The sequence below is a fragment of the Pyxicephalus adspersus genome, chromosome 11, assembly GCF_032062135.1.
Source record: "Pyxicephalus adspersus chromosome 11, UCB_Pads_2.0, whole genome shotgun sequence".
NCBI lineage: Eukaryota > Metazoa > Chordata > Amphibia > Anura > Pyxicephalidae > Pyxicephalus > Pyxicephalus adspersus.
Window position 1 is genome coordinate 45,056,474 of NC_092868.1, and position 22,045 is coordinate 45,078,518.

Consider the following 22,045-nt stretch of genomic DNA (forward strand, 5'->3'; position numbering starts at 1 on the left):
GGTTGCACTAATAAAGATCTTGGGCTACTGTTTGTATTACTCCCACTTGGCACACAGATTTGTATTTCTGATGCACTGGCAGGTCGCCACTATTTTGCCTCTTTGGAATTAGGGTTCCTTAAATTCCCTCAATGTGCCAATTGGTAACATTTATAGAGGACACCAAAACTCAATCATTGCAATATGATTTTTTTTTTAGATATTTTATATTTTGAACTTTTCCTGTGTTAAGTTTTAATACACATGGTCCAACATACATTTTTCAGATGCCTTGTCCTTGCATTAAAGCCAAACCCTTAAAAACACATATTTCAGAAACGTACATATGTTATACAGCACATCCCTGACTGGTAGGCCAAGAGATCAGATTTTTCACTGGAGCAGTTCAGTAACACTTGCAGATCTCATCTCACCACCGCTTGTTATTGGTAGAAGCAGCAGCACCCCAATATTCCAATCAATGTGCCTGCACTACAGCACACCAGACTGGACTTTGTACAGAAACTCAAGACTGCAAGAAAAAGCAGCAGAAGAGAAAATTTGCAGGCAGCAAAGTCAGGCACTGGCATCATTTTATAAAATGCAAGCAGTGTAAAGAACCCAGAGGGGTCATTTTTTTTTTTTCTATATGCTCAGAATTAAGTGCTAAACATTGTTCCTACTATTTCCATTTACCTTAATGGCAAAACCAGCTCCAAGAACGTTACCATTATCCATGCAATCCCATGATATGGGACAAACCAGCACGGTGGCTCAGTTGTAGCACTCTGGGCTTTGCAGTGTTTGGTCCCAGGTTTCCAATTTCAGCCAGGACACTATCTGCATGGAGTTTGCAGGTTCTCCCCGTGTTTGTGTGGGTTTCCTTTAGGTACTATCATTTCCTCCCACTTTCCAAAAACATACAGTTAGGTTCATTGGCTTCCCCCCAAATTGTCCTTAGGCTGTGGTGGTAATGACATGATTATTGTAGGGACATTAAATTGTGAGCTTCTCTTAGGGACAGTTAGAGACATGACTATGGACTTTGTACAGTGCTGTAAATACTGTGCAATAGTAATTTGCTCCATTCTTCTGTGAATTGGACCACAACTGGAATTTCCTTATGACTTTTGTATTTTCTCCCAAACTATCATGTTTATACCTTTTTTTCCTTTACCCCAAGAATGGGATTTCTCCTTGCCTACTACCCCATGTCACTAGGACACTTTCCTTACTTTACCAAATGTTGCACCGTCCCCATTAGAGGCAATTCTTAGAGAAATATCACCATTATGGTAGACTGCAACCATCCCTGCTCCAACACAAGTAGCAGTTGTGCTGCAAATCTTTATTTCTTAACATTTCACATACCAATAAACCAGTTCATGAAAATGATGTGCAAAATATTACCTGCTAGGAACAGTGCTTCCCAACCAGGGTTCAATGGAATTCCAAGGTTCCCCCAGAAATTGTTTGGAGTCAATGACAACCTGTTCATTGCCCAAGTAACCTCAATCACCTTTACGGCATCTGTAAGGTGATATTCCCAATACCCAGCAATGTAGGAGGCATTCTTCCCATGGACCACCACACTAATGTACTGTGGATATAGTAATTTATAAAAGGGCTCCCTGAAGACCTGAAAATTATTTCAAGGGATCTCCCATATTAAAAAAGGTTGCAGAAGGCTGCTTTAGATTCACCAGTTGATGAACTGAAGACCCCAGATCATTGATTTTTAATAAACTATTTCTTTATTACAGAATTTATTATCTACACAATTACAAAGATTAAAATTGTACAGACAAATTGCAGACAGAAGGGAGACTCTAAAGCCACTTTGTGAGGTGGAAGACTACTTGCGCTGAAAGTATCAGAAGGCAGAAAGAAAACTGAAGTCTTTTACAAATCCCTCTTTTTTGTGCAATACAGCAAGTATCCTTACCAGCAAGACAAGTAAGCTTATAGGCAAGGTAAAGGTTGGAATTGATCTCCCCTTAGTCTTGGCACCAATGTGCACTCTTTAAAATATAATGACAGATTTCTTTTTTTCAGTACCCTACAGCAGCAGTGTTTGGCACCAGTGACCTGAACGCAGCTGACAAAGCCATTCTGTGGGCCAGGCCGATAAAAGACCCTAATTGTTATTAACTAGCCGTGTCTGTGAAGACGGCCATGTTCACGTTTACTCAACCCACAATATGGTTGCCTCCCGTGTGAAAAGGCAAAAGGTGCTCTTTAAATTCACATACCTAAAGACAGACATAAAAACAAAAACCTAGCCATTGTACCCGTGCATTCATGTTTTCCTATTTCGATCTGTGGCATTTAAAGTGAATGCGAAAGGGCAAGAGTATCACTTAGGTAAGACGAGAAAAGGGTTGGACTGGGAAAATGTGGCACTGAATGAAGGTTACCAACCGTTGAACTGACTCAACCATAGTACACAATCAGCAACAAAACTAGCCCTCACCAACTTATGGATACCATATTACAATGATTTTCATAGTCTAAAGCTATGTACATGCCATGATTGTTGCCTCAGGAGAATGGTCTAGCTCATCTAAGGCAACAACTTGTACAAATGAGTGGCATTTCACTGTGGATATTAGTGCTCCAGTGTCAATTAATCATTCTGCTGTGGCAAATTAATAAATGAACACCTTGCTGCTAGCTTGTTCTAATCCATTCCCAAAAAGCAGAACACTGCAGGGCTCATTTGTTCTGTAGCTGGAACAATCACAAAGAATCCAACAAACGTCCTTGGACATCTGTACAGGGCTCAGGTACAAGTTTACCCACATTTTTACATGCAGTATCCAAAGGCATAGGGGCAACTTTTCACTGCTACTCAATACTATGCAGTCAGTCATGACCACAACAGAACTTGACAATACGGTGGTCAAATATTGTACAACTCCCACATCCACCAGCAGAACATTGGGAATACTACAATCCCAAAGTCTACTAGTAGACAACTGGAAACTCTACATGGCTATAGAAGGCATGTGGTCAGAATAAACCAAGAACTGTGATAACACCAAGTGTAAAAACGGGGCATTTGAGACCTAAATCACTCAGACCTTAGTGTCTTCGGTACAACAGCAGGTAAAATACTACAAAAAAAGTTAAAATTTCAACACATAAGAAACCCATAAGGCGGGCATATGAAAACAAGTCTGCTTCCTGTTTAGAAATAGACATTTACATTAAAAAATAGATCAGTCACTTCATATATTAAACATGAACCACCTAAGTTACCCATCGTAAATATCCTTCATAGGAAAAAAGAATTTAAGTTGTTGCAAGGTCTGAGAAACAAAAAAGGTCCTGGAGGTATTTCATAGATGGAGGCATGCAAGTGAGGAATCTGTACCACTATCTTCCTACCAGCAAGCATTAAGGACAAAAGTGGAGCCTTGGGATGCATAGCACTGGATTAAAAAGGATCAGTCCAATACAGCATGGCTTGTCAGTGATAAAGTAGGTAGCCTTTGAGAGATGCTGGCAGTGGAAGTTCTTGGATTTCGTCAAGTCTTTCTTTTCCCAATGCAAGGCGAACGGACCGCCGACACAAGTCCATTAGAGGCAATGGTTCAGCTGTAAAAATAAAAACAAGATGTTTAAAAACACAGTGCAGAACCAGTGTGAGAAGCCTGCACTCCCCAAGACCAACTTCTTGGTTAGAGACAAATGTCAAAACACATACAGTACAATTTATAGTTGTCGCCATGTCAATTTTTTTGCACAATCCTATGAACTCAGCCACTGACAACGCCAAGGTAGAAACTTTACTCATCTCTACTATGGATAATACCATTTGGCAAGCTGACCAGTTTGGGAGTGGAAAAATAAGCCCTGACTGTTTTCAGCGTGAACCGCATAATTAGTCTCTTCATACAACAGTATCAGAATATAGTCCGGTTCCTAGCAATGTATGCTTCTCAGGTCAGTTTAAGTGACACTGATGATCTTTCTGGCTAGCTACAAGGGTGATATTTTTCCAAGTGACCTGCACAATATATTGTAAGCTGTGGATTTAGTAACTAACTATTAGTGTAAATCCTGAAAATCTAGCAAGGGTCCCCAAATGTTAAGGGTAGAAAGGTTGGCTTATAGGGCAATAGCTCCTGCATGTATCCAAAGTAACCTCCCTAAAATTGAATATTAATAAGAGTTTAATGCAATGGTATTACGCCAAAGGCAAGCTAGAGGAGGATACAGGCAGCCATTGCTTATCTGCTTCTGAAAATACTACTTGCCTAGTCATTCAAGCCCCATACAATGGCATCAATAATTCAGCTTGCTGCTATGCATAATGAATAGAGCATGGGCTGCAAAAGTACAGGTGCAAAGTGTTTTAATTTTGATATGGTAGGTACTATTTTGCTCACTGTGCCCAGTTTAGATATCTTCTGAATGAAGACATCCTAAACTTTGCAGAAATATCACCTCTTAGCTGCCTCTGGAACAGCTCTACCTACTAAAAGCTTTAACCGTGTTATGCCAACAGCTCATTTTTTATTTCCCATCACTTTATCTCTAAGAATGGTTATGAGGACCAACCATGTCCCAGAAGGACAGACCACCAATAAAGACTTCACAGTGATTCCAAGTGACTTCCTTTGGCTCCTTGCACTGGTTTATAAAGTCCAGCATCAGCAGATTTGACAGCAGGCAATACTGTCCTGCTCATTCATACCCCCAATCATTTTCTATGGGATTGTTGTGGGTAGAAGCTACTTGTGTCTTGCCTGAAGCAGCAGTTCAGTACCATGAAGAAAATGCAGTAACATTCTATAGCCGAGGAAGTAATTGTAGGAGACTGGAATTCTATCAAGTAGACCCCAATACTTGATAACATAATTTAAAGCAATATCAGTTCTGTGCTGGCTGCATTCAAAAGAAACAAAGAAATTTGGATTACGGGTAGGGTCAGGTTTATGACAAGCTAGAAATATTATAGTTGGGATATTATAGAAAATATTAAAGTTGGGTCAAAGAACAGGCAATTTACAGATTTCATCAGCCACACAAGGTTAACCTCAAGGGACGTTTTGATAGTATGGCCAAATGTTGGCTTTTGTATTTCAGTACAATCATTGATTATTAAACATTTTTTTCCAAAAGAACCAAATCTTCGGCTATTCCAAGATAAGCATATAAAAACATGAATATCCCAAAACATTTTCCTTCAACGAATTGGATACAGAAAAAGCATTAGTCTGTAAAAGTTTTTAGAAGTTAATTAAAAAAAAAAAATCACACTACTTAGGCCTTTAAAATGTGAATAAACTGAGGTACCAAAAAATGTGTCTATAGCACATATATATGTAAGCCGCTACAGACCTTTCCTTTCAGAACATTTAACTTCTGGCTGCCACACCAATGTTGGGTCACTAACTGGTATATGGGTGAAATTTGACACCCATTTAGAGCATGCTTTTTAATGTTATCCAAATCAAGCAAAAAGTAGTATTTTAGATTATGTCACTTGACATCTCTAAGTTTCTCAGGGCAGGGATTTTCTAAACCTTGCTGAATTTGCCCCGTTCATGTGCCCTGGATCCAAGTCCTTTCTGAAATAAGTATTACCTGGCTGATCGCTAAATAGCTATCTTATTTGCTAAGCTGCACATATCCACATGGCTTGCCAGGATGCCCGGAATTTCCTGGATTTCTCAGCAGCTGCCAAAACTGATGATATCAGTAAAGATATGACGACATACCAGCCAAACAAGATGGCTGAGATCAAAATGATCTGTACATGCCAGGAATGACAAATCCTGCACAGAAGTTACCCTGGCACTGCCAATCAAGAAGGCTGAAGATAGCCCATAGAAAGCAAAGACTGAAAATGGGGGCAGCCTGTGATGGAATGGGGATAGTCATGCAATTCGGGGTTTATGCCAACTTTAGGTACTTTGTCCACAAAAGGAATCTGGATTACACATCAAGTCAAAAGGGGTGAAAAACAAAAAAAAAAAATTTGCCAAAGCATCAACTGCAAAAATTTGATCAGATAACAGATCCATTTCTTAGCTTATCTTGTTTCATGAGAAGATTCTGCTTTTGTAACACATCAGCAATCTAACATAAGGTTTGCCTTGCCACCACTCCCTCAGCAGAAATTTTTGAAGAGATCTGGAAAGTAACTTCCAACCACTGATATGCAGAATTGCCAAATGGAAGATAACATTAACAAGTTTATAAGTGAATCACTACTGGTTTAACAGACTACAAAGTGCTGACATTGCAATGAAATAGGAATGGCATTCCAGGTCATGAGCATCCTCTTGTAAGAAGATCTGACAAGAAATCCAACTCATACGTTTATGTTCCTGTTAGATAGGGTCTAGCTAAAAGCAGGCAAAACATTTTTTTTTTTTAAATGTTTAACTTTGAAATGCATGAAAAACCTTTTACTAGAGTTCAACACTTAAAAAAGCTACAAGCAGGCAGGAGATGTTTTCGGCAATAAATCATACTTCCCTGCCTGCAAACGTTCCACTAAATAAAAGTTGTGCATGTGGCGCTCAGTGTAGGAGGCTGGGATATGCCCGGTACCCTGGCTTCCGTCAAGTCTAATCCCCTGCTGGGACTAAATTCATTCCGGCACAGGAGTTACATCCCAGTCTGACCAATCAGGATGGCCGAATATCTGAAAACGCTTGCTACTATTCTAGTTGACAAAGATCTTTGCGAGAGCAATAAGGGGTACCTAAAACCCAAATACACTTATATGGTCCCTTTGAAGACTTTAAATCTATCACTAAAGTACCTTATTCTGTCCATTTTGGCAAGTTAAAAAAAAAATCCCTCTTGCCAGCATAACAAGAAAACTCCAAGCTTTAGCTACTAAAAAGGTAGATTTGACTTGAGTTTAAATTGGACCCATAATGAGGTATAGCATTAATGACCTGTTAACTCATGAGGGAAAACTAGTTCCAAAAGACGAGAGGCACCTGGTGCTTTAAGAAAGCATGGGTTTAAATATTTGTAAACAAATATAGTTCGTAGAAAGCATGGGTTTAAATTTTCTTCAACGACTCTGGGGGATACAGACCTTTTGGCAGCTACTACCTGACCAGGTTTGATCTGAAAGGTTTAGACTGTTGCACAAGATCTCCATGTGGAAGGTTTCTTCTCCCATCACTATGCTTGACACTTGTATGCTTTAGAAACTGGTAGCTGGGCCAGAAATAAAATCTACTAAGCAAATCATGGCATTCCTGGATCAATGGACTGCTCCAGACAGCAGTGACCACAAATCATGCCTTGTGGGGTGCTGGCAGTGAACTGGAGTTTCCAATTGCTCTTGGATTTGGGCAACTAAAGGGCCAGCAGTGCAGACCAAAGGGCCATTAGCCATCATTAGGGGTTGTAAAATGCAGCCTCCAGATATACAAAGAGTACCTCCATTAAACACTTAAGCATGCAAGCCAGATAATTGGGTCATGTCTATGTTAAAGGTGACAGGGCTTCTGGAACAGAAATACAACAGCCCCAATGGCCCTGGAATCAATCATTCGCAAATATACAACATTAAAATTACTGGCCGGGGAAGCCATCCATTCCAATGACTGGATAACACAAGGAAAAAAAAAAAAAAAAAAAAAGCTTACTCTTCAATATTAGAATCTTGCAAACCTTCTACATAATATTCTGCATGTAGTTCTGTCTGTACAAGTTTCCTCTTACAAATGTTGTCATTTGCAGGTCAATGGCTTCACCCACAAGGTAACACTATGCAAGAGACACAGAACAAGCGGGCTACTATAGGTAAATGTCTAGGATGCTTAAAAAAAATAAATCTTGATATTTGGGCTGAAATGTCTAAATTCATATTCATTTTCAAATAGTCTAGCAGATAAAATTCTTGCTTGAGCACAGTACTACCCAAGCATATTCAGTCATGGAAAAAAGTAAATTCTTTCAATCGTAAGGTTTTACATATTATGACATTATACTCACCCTTCCTAGTTCCCAAGCCTAAATCAAACCTCAGGTGCAAAACACATTTAACAGAAATCAAGCCAAAACAAAGAAGCCATGTGAGAAACCAAGTACAACCTATACTTGATCAGTGCAATCAAATGCTTGTAGAACTGTACTAAACATTTTCTGTAGGACTTTATTAGTCCCAACATTGAGGAATTTTGGCTATTTTTTTACAAAATTGCTTTACTTCGAGCCTTGTGGGTATTTGTTTATGCACTGCACTCCTAGGGCACACTACAGCATTTTCACCTAAATTTAAGGTCTGGACGATGACCGGTCCCTTGCAACACCTTGATTCATTTTAAGCCAATCTTTTGTATATTTGCTGTGTGCTTAGGATCATTGTCCTGTTCCATGACCTAATTTTATTCAGAGCAGTTCATTTTATGGAGATACCTGTTCCCATTCTCCTTTCCATGTACTCAGGAACTGCCTACACAACCCTGCTATGCGAGTCCTTACATAGATTGAAAAGCTTTGTGTTTCTGTTCTTTATTTCATTTTAATATGATTAGGAATTTGTTATTAGCAAGACAATCCTCAGTGTTCCCAAAGAGCTCTGCAAAATGCATATAGATAGTGGGGGACTTCAAATCTATGAAGTCAATAAAACCTTTTTTATACAAGGGGTTACTTTGAAATTATATGGTCAGTGTTAGGCATACACATCCATAAGTGTTACCAATGCACTGTAAAATAGGTTTTTGGGTGTTGGTGAGGTTAGCATTTAGGTTTTTAACCTTTGATTTACAAATCCTATACATTTTCCTATAGGAATTGTGCCAGCATACCTGAATGCTCAAGACCAAAAAACTGCCAAACTTCAGCTTTGATAGAAGTGGCAGACAATGAATCACATGCTTTCGTTACCAGCACCTGGGTGCTACTTTTCCTATGTATTCATTTGAAGTGGTATGGGGTGTACGTGGTTTTTCACATATGGCATCTGCATTGACTTGTTAAATAACACAGTAGAATTGTTATACATTAGTGTTCATCCAAAGGTTGCATTTGCCTAATTTTAAGGACCAGATTTATTTTTTTATGTCCTGACAAAATACCTGTCATTGAAAGTGTGTGTACTTTCTCACATGGCATTTTATGCAATATCAAGCTAAGTTTATTGATGCGAGTAGCACCATTTTCTCCAAATGAAATTTTGACTTCTACTTTATGCCAGTTAATCAGTTTTTAAAATTCATATAGCTTCATTAAAAAAAGTACAACTTTACAAATGTATAATTTGTAGTCATTGCAGCTTGTGAGATATGTTTAGGATTACTCCTGTTTCAAGCAGCAGAGCCCCAGTCTCCCAAATCCATTTACATATTGCTTTGTGGTAACGTTGGCACCAGAGTGCCGTGCTGCAAAGACAGAAGACCCAGTCTGACCTGGTGGGCAACAAGCTGCAAAGAGCTCTGAAAGACTGGTTGTTATGTCACATAAAATTGGTAGTTACACACGATAAATGTTCAAATGCAAACCAAAGTGGCAAAATTAAATACTTACGGTCAAGTCCATTTATGTAACGCATCTTGATTTCACAGTGGCCCCAAACTGCACTGACAACAGGATAAAGTTTCTTTCCCTTAAGTCCTCTAAAAGCAGTGCCCATGTACTGTCCATCAACAATGAAACTCAGTGTACCGTCATCCATGTCTAGTACCACCAAGAATGAATCTGGCACAATAAAGGTTTCATCAGGCTCCAGAAAAGCAGGATATGTTCTACTTGGTTGGTTTTTACCATCATGGTACAGTTTGTTCCTCCCCAAGTCCCAGCCCCAGGATTTGCAATTGCTGCCAATTAATGTGGTATATCCTACAGAATGTAGTGGTGCGTCTGCTGTTGCTACTCCGACGACGGCATGAGTCCCTCTCTGTCTCATGACCCACGTTATCTCCCACACATGTAGGCCCCGAGTGTAACCAACTTTGCCACGAATGGCATCTGTACTTTGTGCCACCGGATGCCGGTGAAAAACAAGTTTGTCATCTTCTTTGACAAAAACATTGAGTGACCGATCGTTATTATTCCACGAGTGCTGAAGTTGTACATCATAAGGTACTGGTGGCATATCCAATAAGAGGTCCAAACGACCAGGTTTACAGTAGTCGAGACCCTGGAGATCTTGCTTTAACGGCCTGTATGTAGGGTCCCTCATATCCACCGTCTTTATGCCTCCTGTTACCTTCTGACCCATAATCCAATGCAGTTTTACTTTTATGGTGCCAAAGGCAATATCATCCAGATGTCCAGCCCCTTGTGTTCACTGCCCAGTAGAAGGTTCCTAGGTTGTTATTGATTCCAGGCCAGGCTATCCTAATACAGAAAGGTGAAAAAAGTTAATGATTGAATATTATTCCAAATTAAACTTTAAAGTTGACGTTGGCAGCATTGATGCCAAAATGAAATGACAGAAGGGAAAGCAACATACACAGGTGTAATAAGGACATTGGAGCATAAAATGACCATTGGAACAAAAAAATGTACATTTCACAGAAGGTCATCAGTAAAGAAATTAATTTTGCTGCCTTTTTGTATTAAGCAATAGGCTAAATGGCAAAGTAACAGCTGCACAAGTAGGAGGATTGTTCTGCAATGTACTTCCTCTATCTGAAACAGTCTATTATTTTGAAACTTTACATATTTGGTATTCTCATTAAAGCTAAACTGTAGCAAAACATACAGGTAAGATAAAATGTATTGACAGGCATAAACATCTGATATATGCCAGTCCTAAAAATACTTGAGGAACCCTCAGACATTAATTTCAGAATCAGCACTTTACAGGTCAAAAGCAGTTTTGAAAAAAGTTAAACTTCCTGAATGTTTAGTGAATACACAGAACTGGCTTATCTATAATAGAGTTCCGATTAAAAAAAACCTACACCATCACAGGAAAAAACACACACACACACTTGAGGTAAAGCTAAAACAGCCATCAAGAAGTGTCATAGGTTTGCCTACACTTTAGCAAAGCAATCTGAATTATTGTACTGGACTGTGACCCATTACTGTTTTGCACCTTAAAGGCCCTTTTTTTACAGCCAACACACTGACCACAATGCTGAGAGTCACCAAATCCCAGAAATGTTCTTTTTTTGTGCAGCTGCTGCTGACTCACCAACACAAAAACCTAGAACCAATAACTTATTAAGCAACATTTTATTCTGCATATTGTAGTAGGAGAACTCAACAAGTCACATCTTAAACTGAGTTTAAAAAGTATAAAGATATGTAAAGACAAAAAAAAATATTTAAGGTAGCAGTGGTAAAGGTTTAACCCTCTGGGAAAGCATTGCTACCTAAAGAGAAAAACTACATTTAGACATCACAACAGCACAGATAGGGAAGGAGTTATAGTTAATGTTAAACTCCTCTTTGAAGAAAATGCTTTGGTCCCTGTTGTATCTTCAAAATAGGAAGTTATTGGAAATCTTAGGAGGGGATAGAACACTACTAAAAATGCTATGTGATACCAATCCCTGTTTCCTTGCAGGGCGCCACCATCTTCCTCTTCTTGGAGAATCTTTGTCCATCTTGCTTGACCAGGATGACTCCTGCTCAGGATTGTTGAGTATCTTGCTGATGCTGCAAAAGGTGTGATCAGGAAGGTATGAGGGGTTATTGAAGAAGGGACATGGTCTGTCCCCTTTCTGCAATAATGGTCTGCCCGATTTTGTATTCCATACATAGCCCCGCTTTATTACTTTTCAAAAACAAAACGCTATACACACACACACACACACAAACAAATCTCATTTTATATATTGCCAACGAGTTACACAGTGCTTTGGAGTACACAGGGTTCACCCTGGTTCTTCTCCTATCACTTCCCATTTTTGTCAGCTCTCATCTTGCATCTAGTATACATTGTAGGGATGGAGAGAATTGCAGGATTTAGTGGCTTATCAGGACTGACATAATATCCACCAATTTTAATCCAATGGTATCTGACATATATATCACAGGAAAAAATTTGAAGTCTCGTGCCTTTTTGACAAACCAGGATTTTTCTTATTGCAGGACCTTAAAACACTCCTTTATGTCTCAGCCAAGTGGGCAACAATGCATACATACACAGGTGCTAAAAGATATACAGAAAACTGGACTTTTTGAATCACCGCTTTCACTATATTGCCAATGTTTTACATAATTCCATTCAGTGTTCTTGCCAGTTATGAAAATCACAGGAAAGCCGGACGGCACAAGCTGCCAGGGCTGTAGTCCATTGGACTGGGTGAAGAGAAAAGCACTGGACAACAGGGGAAAAAAAACTCTAACAGTTATTTTTGAATTACAACATTTCAAAGACAAAATGTACATTTTGGATTGCACAAGTTGAATATTTGGATAATAAGGTCAGGATTACAAGACATGACTATCAGAAGACCTTTAGTCACTCAAACTGGACGAACTCCAATCTTTACACTCACACCATCCAATAAGTTGTACATTGCCAAAAACAAATTCTCCATCAAAGGAAACAGACGACTTTTGGCAGTTGCGAAATTGAATATATTATAGCATTTACTGAAATTTTTACTTGTTTATGACCATCTTCAAGTACACATTGTGTGAACATTAATAAAAATGTCATGTATGGTTTAGAAGATGTGGCCCAGCTATACATAAAAAAACGATGCTTATTTATGTGGGAAGCAATCTGCAAGTTCATCAGTCACTTCAGACTAAAAAACTAAATGGCTTATCCTGTAACCTCAGCAGTTCTTCAGAAATCTGCAACTGACTGTTTAGCTCACATTTCATGTTTAAAAGTTCTATGTGTAATCTTGTGTAGATCTGATCTGCCCCCAGATGTCCGTAGACTGCTGGCTAGCATCATTTAACCCACACCCTCAGACCAAATCATCCTGTACGTCAGTCATGGACGGGACCATGGAAAGAGAAGCTGCTCATATGATACGCAGATTGGCTTTTGTGCTGCTCATTCCTTTTACACTCCAGCTTTATTGTACAGAAACTGATACCAAGTCACACATAGGTACTTGCACTGTACAAAACATTCAATGAGTTATTGATTACATAGTTGCAATAATTTATGGGGTCAATCCCAATAAAATAATTCAGACTACACTTATTGCATGTCATTACCATAGCAGTGACTCAAAAATGGAAAGAAAATGATCAGGAAAATTTGACTAAGGTCAGAATGACACACAAATGATTTCTCCATATTTCCTTTAAAAGTAACCAAAAGTGCTAATAAACAAGAACAGATTGTTGCAAAATTCATCTTCCCCTGCAAAACCTTTTCTGCTGCAAGGTGTCCTCTGCATCATTTCAGGGACCCCAATCACCAACTTAAATTTATTGCATAGCACAGCCTTATGGCTCGTTCAGATTAAAAAGCAGGATAAGGTACTGAAGTGAGAATAGCCAAAAGCAGCAAATTTAGCCTCACTTTTCTTACAAAGTGGGAGCAGATGATACAAGGAATTAACCCAAAACCAACCTGAGAAATCGCCACTATTCAATGCTTACTGGTAATGTTACCTGACAAAAAGGCAGAATACCCAATTTATGCATTTCACACACAAAAAACTAAAAGAAAACCAACCATATGCAGTGGTGAGTAAGAAACAGGTTGACTTTACTATCCCTCCTTCTCCAGCTGCACATTATTACTTTGCTGCAGCTCTATTATGCAGAATCAATAAAAAGCCCTGTGTAATTTAAGTTAGTGATTACACAGGGATATGGACACCACCTATGTGATAGCGCTGGCTAACTTACCCAGTCACATCAAGTGAGACAAATGCACCTCCATTCCCTGAAATGACAACAATATCATTTGCTCCTAATGCCTGGGGAATGACTTGCAGGGAGCAATGGAAATGATATTATGCTGCTGGAGAGAAAATCATATTAAGCCTATGGGCACACGTTTGCTTTACAGAACTGCACAGTAAATTAAGAGGAAACTGATGATCCAAATTACTTTTTCTCATTTTCTTAATCAGAGTTGGCTTTTAAGGAACGTTTGCAGCTTTAACAAACCAGGTAGCAGATTGTGGTCTTCACCCTTTGTTCTTTAAGAGGAATTAATATCAGAAGGAAAATAATTAATGGCCTGTATGTGAATGTACAGATTCCAGAAGCCATCATCCCTCAAGCTTTGCTACTTCATGAAGTCACCAAATGGAACAAGTAGGAAAATGGATGTCGCCATTAGATATCTAATTTTAGTGTTAGCAACAGGAATAAGGTCATTGTAAATCAGACCTTCCGACAGACCTGTCATTAAATGCCCAGTCACAGAAGACTGAAAAACATGGGTAAAATGCACATTTTTCTGCTTTTACTTCTACAGAACTTGGTAAGAAAGCCCAACACCCAGGGCAATGTTCACCAAGGTCACAACCCCTACAATTTGGACTAGCAAAGTCGATTTCTTTCCCAGCAAAATAATGCTGCTTGTTCCCCCAAAGAGCTATGTGTATGAAAGGGTCTTGGATGCAATTTTGGGGGCATGACTACATAAATACAAACATACTTCCAGCAGCTAATCCTTCAAAATGTTTTCCTCTTGCTGTGGAAAATGGTGTTAAGCTTTATTTATAAAGTGCCAACATATTAAACAGTGCTGTACAGTAAATCCGAGATGCAAATGAGACAAAGACAGGAGGGGAGATACTGCCAAAAGTGCTAACAAACTGGAGACTTCACCTCAAGATCGGAGGGGGTTGATTGCCTGGACTTATAGCTAACAAATTTATTCTACTGTAGAGAACCTGCTAAAGACGGCTATATTCCTTCGTCCACAGTACACAAGCAATTATCGTTGGAAAGGATCTTTCACGATTCCTTTCCAACAACTAAGGACTGCACGATGCATGAACATGCGGTGGTGTACATACAGCACCATTCTGCTCTATGGAGAGGGGAGAATGACAGGGAGGTACCCCGCTGCGCTCTCTCCCCTTCACTTCCAATACGATCATTCAATGTCCATGGATCTGCCAGGACAGTCATTCGAATTGACGACGAGCCCTGTGCACACGCATGATTCTCTTTCCGATATCAGCCCGGAGCCGATTATTGGACAAGAACCATTGCACGTGTGTACCTAGCCTTAGGCTCATTGTAAATTCAAAGTCTACTAACATATAAATACAATAAATTAAGGTAAGCTTCAGCTCTATCAGCAGCCCCAGCCTAATCACAATTAAAGCACATAGACTGAAAATGTAAACAATGGAGTATATAAAATATTTGTACACTGTATTAATCTTCAAATCATTTGACAAACAGCTTCTTGAAGAAAAGCTGCCCATTATCTACACTCTGTAATATTGACTTTTGACCCTCAAAGCAAATTACAACTAGTGTTATCTAATCAAATAGAGATTGTTGTAACATGTTTAAAAACTAAAGATATACATGTGTACAGCCCATAAATACTGATACATAAGTGAATGAAAATAAATATTTGTAATGATTTTCTGTGTAGGTTTTAAAATGACCGTGTAGCACAGTTTCACATTTAAAAATCCATGATCAGGCAAGGCATTCTTGCAGAAGGGACAGGCAATGTCCTATCCGCAATAATCTTACCTGCTTGATGGCCCCTGGAGAGAAAAAAGAAAAGCTGAGCTGCACAATACTGTTTTCCCCTGCACATGCTGGGAATTAATGAACTCCTGTGGGGTGAGGACAGAGGGAAAAGGATAGAACTTTTATAGATGACTGTGCCCCCATCTGTCTGGACAGGAAAGCTTTCCAGGTGGGACACAGTGCAACAAGTCACATATATTTGGTACAGGCCGATTACTACTGGCAGCGTCTGTCCTGGTAATAATTGCTCCTTTCTCTAGTCATGCATTCACAGGGACATGTAAGGAGCTGCTACAAGGTCAACAGCTTCAATTAAAGAACGGACTTGACAGAAGTGTTTATTTTAAGGTCTACCCAAAATTAAAAACAAGTTTTGGCTGGAGCTGCCCAGCTTATGCAAAACATTGCAACCTGGTTTGTGAACTAGCCAAAATTGGAACAGATGTCAGGGCAGGACCAAAGCAGGTCCTGCCCTGACATCTGTTCCAATTTTGGCTAGTATTGAAGAATGTGCCAAGACTACATTGCCTTTCCCTATGAATTCATCCACAGAAACAAATTCACCATAGCAAGCCTAAGGAGATTCTGTAGTGCTTTTTCCCTTCCAAATGTAGGCACAATTGTATGGAATATTAGGTGTTAACAGGTAAATGTAGGAGTATTATCTATACTGCATGAATACCAAGCATATAGGCTGCCATGGACCAAAGTTTATTACCAGCAAATAAGGAGTTTACACTGGTTTGAAACCATACCATGCTTACATACAAAAACGTAAGTGTTGCAGCAAGGCAAATCACATGCACAGGTATGAATGTGCTTGGTTGCCATGACCTGTAAATCTAAAGTCCCACTTTCAGAAAGGAACAGGTGATGTTGCTCCTGCAATAACTGCTCTTACCTGCCCGATTGCAGGCCAGCCATGAAATTTTGCCTTCCCCTGAGGGTTCTGGGAATGATATCCCATTCACCTGTGCAGGAGTAAAGTCATCCCAGCCCGGCCAAACAGAAGGACTGAAAATCAGAAAGCAGAAGGAGATGGCTACACCTGAATAGGGTAAGGCGAGTATTTATAAGTTTAGCTCTGCTTTAATAATCCCTAAATGAACCTTACCAGCAAATTGCAATGCATCTTTTTCAATGGAGCAGCATGCAAGACTTACATTGGCTGTCAACTGCAACATAGGACAATGATGACATGGAAAAAAATTGCACAACTTCTGACACCCTCATGGTCATCCATTCAACAAATTGGACTTTCCCCCAACCAATCAGCACCATCCTTTATTTCACAATGATGATGTTTAATTATAGGGTGGGGAACACACAACATGGTCTATATTTGTAAATTATTTACTACAAGGTTATAGCTTGCATCCAATGGGAACCCCTGGCTAACAGATACAATTACCTGGAATTTACTTGTTGATCAGACACAAACAACGAAGTGTTAACTATAGTTTTAATATCCATGCAAGTGTGCATGTGTGTGCTAGAAGTTTACTATGCCAACACATCCTCACACTTATAATCAAGTATATACAATCTTTTTGCCAAGAGGAGGATTAAGTTTTCATTCCTCCCCTGTGTACAAAACAAATGCTAGAGAAATACTGACTCAATAGCTGAGAAGACCCATAGACTGGAATGCTGTACAAAGGCCATCGTTTTCATCAAAAATTGTACAAGTCCCATGACCGCTTCTACCTGCTGTATTATCCACAAAGCTTCCTGGAATAAAACTGCTATTAATGGCTCTTGAGAAACAGCTACAAGAAAAGCAAGTACAACTACTTGATGGCACATTGTGCAGGTGTGAAACATGTCATTAAAACTCATGAAACTCATTATCAGTTGCTTACTGAACAGTACAATGCTATCGCTGAAACAATGAATCCGATGTACTGCAGGAGTAGCAATTTGTAACAATTTCATAAACAGGAGGCACACTGAGGAGAATACTACATGACTGCAAAGACAACCGGTATACAGAATACAGAACCATACAGAATAGTCCTTTTATTAGTAAATGACTTTTTTTTAAATAAAAGCCCAAACTTTAAATTTTCTGCCATACGATCAGCCAGGCCCATCCCTACATTCATCCACCCCTACTTAAAAGCAAATTAGAGGCCAAATTTGTTACACAGATAATGGATCTCGATTCCCACCATCCACCAAACCAAGACCACGGTCAGAAGGGTGTCCATACTGCACCTTCAGGGTCTAAATTTCCAAACACCAAAACTAAACTTCCTGCAACAAAAATCATCAGACTTCAGCACAAAATCCTAAGCCAGGAACTCCTTCATGCCGGGTTTCTGCTAGAACACCAGTAGGACCGATCCAGATTCACTTTTGTATGGAGACCGGGTCTGGAAACTTATCCTGACAACTTGAAACTTTTCCTATGCACAGCAAGACATTTTACATCCTTATATACAGAGAACGAGTGGACCAATTCGTATCAATTAAAGCTCCAATTGGGTTCAATTTAACACAAGTTACCATTCAACCAGATGAATATAATGAACAATGTAGCACTGGTGGAAGAGACGTGTTGAGATGAGTACCGCAGCCCTATGGTATTCCAGGTGCTGGGGCTCTTGTAGGAATACACAAGATCTGGATCTTTGCATCCTGACAATAGTAAGAATAATGGAAAGGCTGAGGGGCTCAGCCATACCTGGTACTCATCCGTCATTAGTAGGCAGGCCAGAAGGTCACCAGGCTTCTTCATCACATATCATACTATGCCCATAGGAGGTCATCAGGCCATTGCTCTGGACCCCAAACCAGAATACATTGAAGGACTCCAGGTGCCTTCCTTACACCCCCAATCTGAGAGCCCATTCACCAGGCTCCATCCTCCCTAACATTAATATGTTTAGGTGTAAACTCCACCCAAAGTAGACCCCCCCAACCTAAGATCCATTGTTCTCCCCAAAACTATTGCCCCATCAGGAGATCACCACCTCTACAACCCCCACCCTGAGACCACCCAGAATACTGATGTATAGCACCTCCTAGAGTTTAACAGGCACCATCACTGCCCCCCACCACCAATATAGTGATTTATAGACAGCCCCGCCAATCACAGGTCTCAGCCTGCTCAGGGGCCACCAGGCTCCATCCCTTCAATCTTGGGGCCATGTTTATGAAGCTTGGTGTCCCCTAAGAATGGTATAAATATTATGGGATGGAGGGGCAGATATGACACCTGGTGACCCCCCCCAAGTATCTGTCCACCAATCTAACCCCCCAAATAAATTGATGTATAGAGCCATTATGGGTACCATGTCAAGTCTCAGCCCCCCAAAATTCAGTCCCAGCATGTTCATTGCATACTTTGGGGTCACCAGGACCCTCCCCCCCCCCATAGACATCACTGTGTAAACCCCTCATGGGTCACTGGGTTCCATCTCAGTAACCCCCACCCATAACACCCCATTCTATAGATGTACAGCCCCCCATCCTAAAATAAATGCCCCCAATATGGGGTACCTGGGCTCCATCTGCCCCCTCCCCCCAGTATCCCTCACAAGGTGACCTGGCTCTGTCAGCATGACAACCAATTCCAGCCCTGTATTGCCCCTCCATAGGGCAGCTCGGCCGGCTCCGGGGTCACACATAGCGGACTCCCCCTCAGCGCTCCAATTCCCGCTACTCACCGGGGCCTCCCCGCTCCACGGATAGTCACGGCCGCCCGGAGCGGCTACACCCGCGGCCCTGGTATGGATGAATCCAGCTGCGTGTAGCAGGGCTGAGGCCAGCGAGCTCCCCGCCCTCCCCTCACAGTCCGCCCGTCTCTTCCCTGGCAGCGCTCACTCACCCCAAGGCGCCGACCGAGGAGGCGGAGTGCAGCTAGGACACCGCTCGCGAGAACACCAGTCACCTCAGAGCCACGCCCACCCGACACAAACCCCGCCTTTAAGCTTGCGCGGAGTGTTACACCAGCTTCTACTAATAACAGGAACAGCCACGCCCATCCAGCTGTTGTACCGCCTACATTGTCATACGCCCCGCCCACTTGCACTAGAACACGTGTAGGGCGTTTGAGCTGTTGTGACATTAACCCCTGCTGTGCTGGAATCATTAGTAAACAGGATTTATATAGCGCCAACTTATTACACAGCGCTGTACAATTAAATAGGGGTTGCAAATGACAGATACAGACAGTGACACAGGAGGAGGAGAGGACCCTGTCCCGAAGAGCTTACAATCTAGGAATTTGCACAATTCTGCCCCTGCATAATTTCCAGCTCTCATTAATTCTATCATCACATGATTAGACTGCCATCAGCATATCTGAAAATCAGCGACCCTTTTATATTACCCCTGATTGGTGATCAGTAAAACGCGCCCCCTGCTGGTCATTAGGAAATTCCCCCTGTGTTTTTTTTAGCGTTTAGGGAATAAATGCCCAATTCATAAATAGCGCCCCCTGTGTACATAGGCAGAGACCGTTGGAATACCCCTTCAGAGAGAATGCCCCTATGCATGTGATTGGTTGAAAATGCCCCCTAGGTACATTGAAGATCCATGGAAAATACCCCGGTGCTCATTGGATTGACGGGCTTGCCTCCTCTGCACATTGATGATTAATGGCATTGCTACCTGTGCATATAAGTGATTAGTGGAAATGCCCCAGTGTAGATTGGTGATGGGCGGCATTGCCCCTGTGTACACTAATTGCAAATACCCTCAGGGTACATCAGTGGGAATGCCATTGTGCACATTGGGGAAAATACCCCTATGCAAACTGGTAATTGACGGGCTTGCCTCCTCTGCACATTGATGATCAGTGGCATTGCCCCCTGTGTACATTGGTTTCAAATGCCCTCTGGGTGCATTGGTGATCATTGGTAATCACTGAGAAATACCCCTATGCACATTGATGGGGGACGGGACTGCCCCTCTGCACATTGGTAATCTGCAGGAATGTCCCCTTTGTACACTGTGTATCAGTGATCGGCCCCTGTGCATAATGGCAATCCATGGAAAATCCCCCTGTGCATATTGGTGACCAGTGAAAAATGTCTCCTGTGCACATTGATTATCAGAAGGAAAATTTTCTAGAGCTGCCCCAACTCTCTGGAATGGTCTTCCTCGCCCTATTTAGCTTGCGCCAACTTTCTGCTCATTTAAAAGAGTCCTCAAAACACATTTTTTCAAACTTGTCTACCCATCGTCTGTCTTTTGAAACTGTAACTACTTCCCAGCACTACATATCTCCCCTCCTATTGTGTGTAAATTCCCCCACCTCCTAGATTGTAAGCTCTTCAGGGCAGGGTCCTCTCCTCCTGTATCACTGTCTGTATAAGTCTGTCATTTGCAACCCCTGGATAATGTACATCGCTGCATAATATGTTGGCACTATATAAATCCTGTTTATTATTATTAATAGTAATAATATTAAAAATAAAATCCCCGCACCTTACATTGGTAAAGATCTTGTACCAATATGGCTCATTTACCATTCATTTGACTGGATGTATCAGATAATGTATTAATCAGCCAGAACACATTCCTAGCATGCCAAGATATAATCTTAAAAATACCAAGCAGTGATTATACAATCAGCATGTAGCAAGTGTGGGCCAACTGAAGACCCCCCCCCCCCCCCGCCCATTTTTAAATGAGTTTGGTTTTGTGCATTCAGGTTTATTTGTTTCCATCCCTCACCTCCTAGATTGTAAGCTCTTCGGGGTAGGGTCCTCCCCTCCTCCTGTGTCACTGTCTGTATTAGTCTGTCATTTGCAGCCCCTGTTTAATGTACAGCGCTGCGTAATATGTTGGCGCTATATAAATCCTGTTTCATAATAATATTAATTTCTGGAGGGTTTGGCTAAACGTGGCTAAGTTCATGAAACATTTGAGCCTTGGAAGAAATGCTGTCGTTCTGAAGCTGCACCACCTTACACAAAGAATGTCGATATTTTGACGCCAGCAGTAATTGTTGGCTTTGGTAACAGAAGAGACAATCTTCACTTACAGAAAGATTTATTATTCTGCTGACAGATTGAAATCCCGTCACCTTTTATCCGGCTTCTTCACTTTTGTTGCATTCCTATTCCTACTTTGATTTCCTCCTGAGAAGTATGTAAAGCATCTGAACTTTGAGGCTGTATAGTATATTGACGTAAAAGTCTCAGAAGTCAATCAAAACACAAAAGAATACGATGGGGCCACATTTCTTGGGGTACAGCTGTTGGACCAGTGTTCCATGGAACCCTAGGGCTCCTCCAGAGGTTGCTCCGGGTTCCTTTAGCAATGAGCAGTTTGTGCCTCTCAGGTCAGTTTAAGTGACACCAATTACTTTTTTGGCTATTTGTAAGAGTGATATTCTTCCCACTGGCCAGCAATGTAGGAGGCATTCATCCTACTGACCACCATGCTAATATACAATGACCTGCGTATATAGTAATTATAGCAGGAGTGCGCTGAAGACCTGAAAGGTATTGTAAGGGTCCCCCCATGTTTT

The 22,045-nt window shown here is 40.9% G+C and overlaps 1 protein-coding gene across 2 annotated transcripts; it reads right to left on the reverse strand.

The window, feature by feature from the left end:
* Positions 1 to 1,710: 1,710 nt before the first annotated feature.
* Positions 1,711 to 19,503, reverse strand: SPSB1 (splA/ryanodine receptor domain and SOCS box containing 1). Of its 2 annotated transcripts, none has more exons than XM_072425646.1 (3): positions 19,394 to 19,503; positions 9,490 to 10,302; positions 1,711 to 3,579 (listed from the first exon to the last, which is right to left on the reverse strand). In XM_072425646.1, exons 2-3 carry the CDS (start codon positions 10,181 to 10,183, stop codon positions 3,452 to 3,454), a joined length of 822 nt encoding a protein of 273 aa, XP_072281747.1. In that variant the 5' UTR covers positions 10,184 to 10,302; positions 19,394 to 19,503; the 3' UTR covers positions 1,711 to 3,451. The 2 variants fall into 2 exon arrangements, with proteins under 2 accessions (XP_072281747.1, XP_072281746.1); XM_072425645.1 differs by lacking the exon at positions 19,394 to 19,503 and adding an exon at positions 19,233 to 19,387.
* Between the last annotated feature and the right edge of the window lie 2,542 nt (positions 19,504 to 22,045).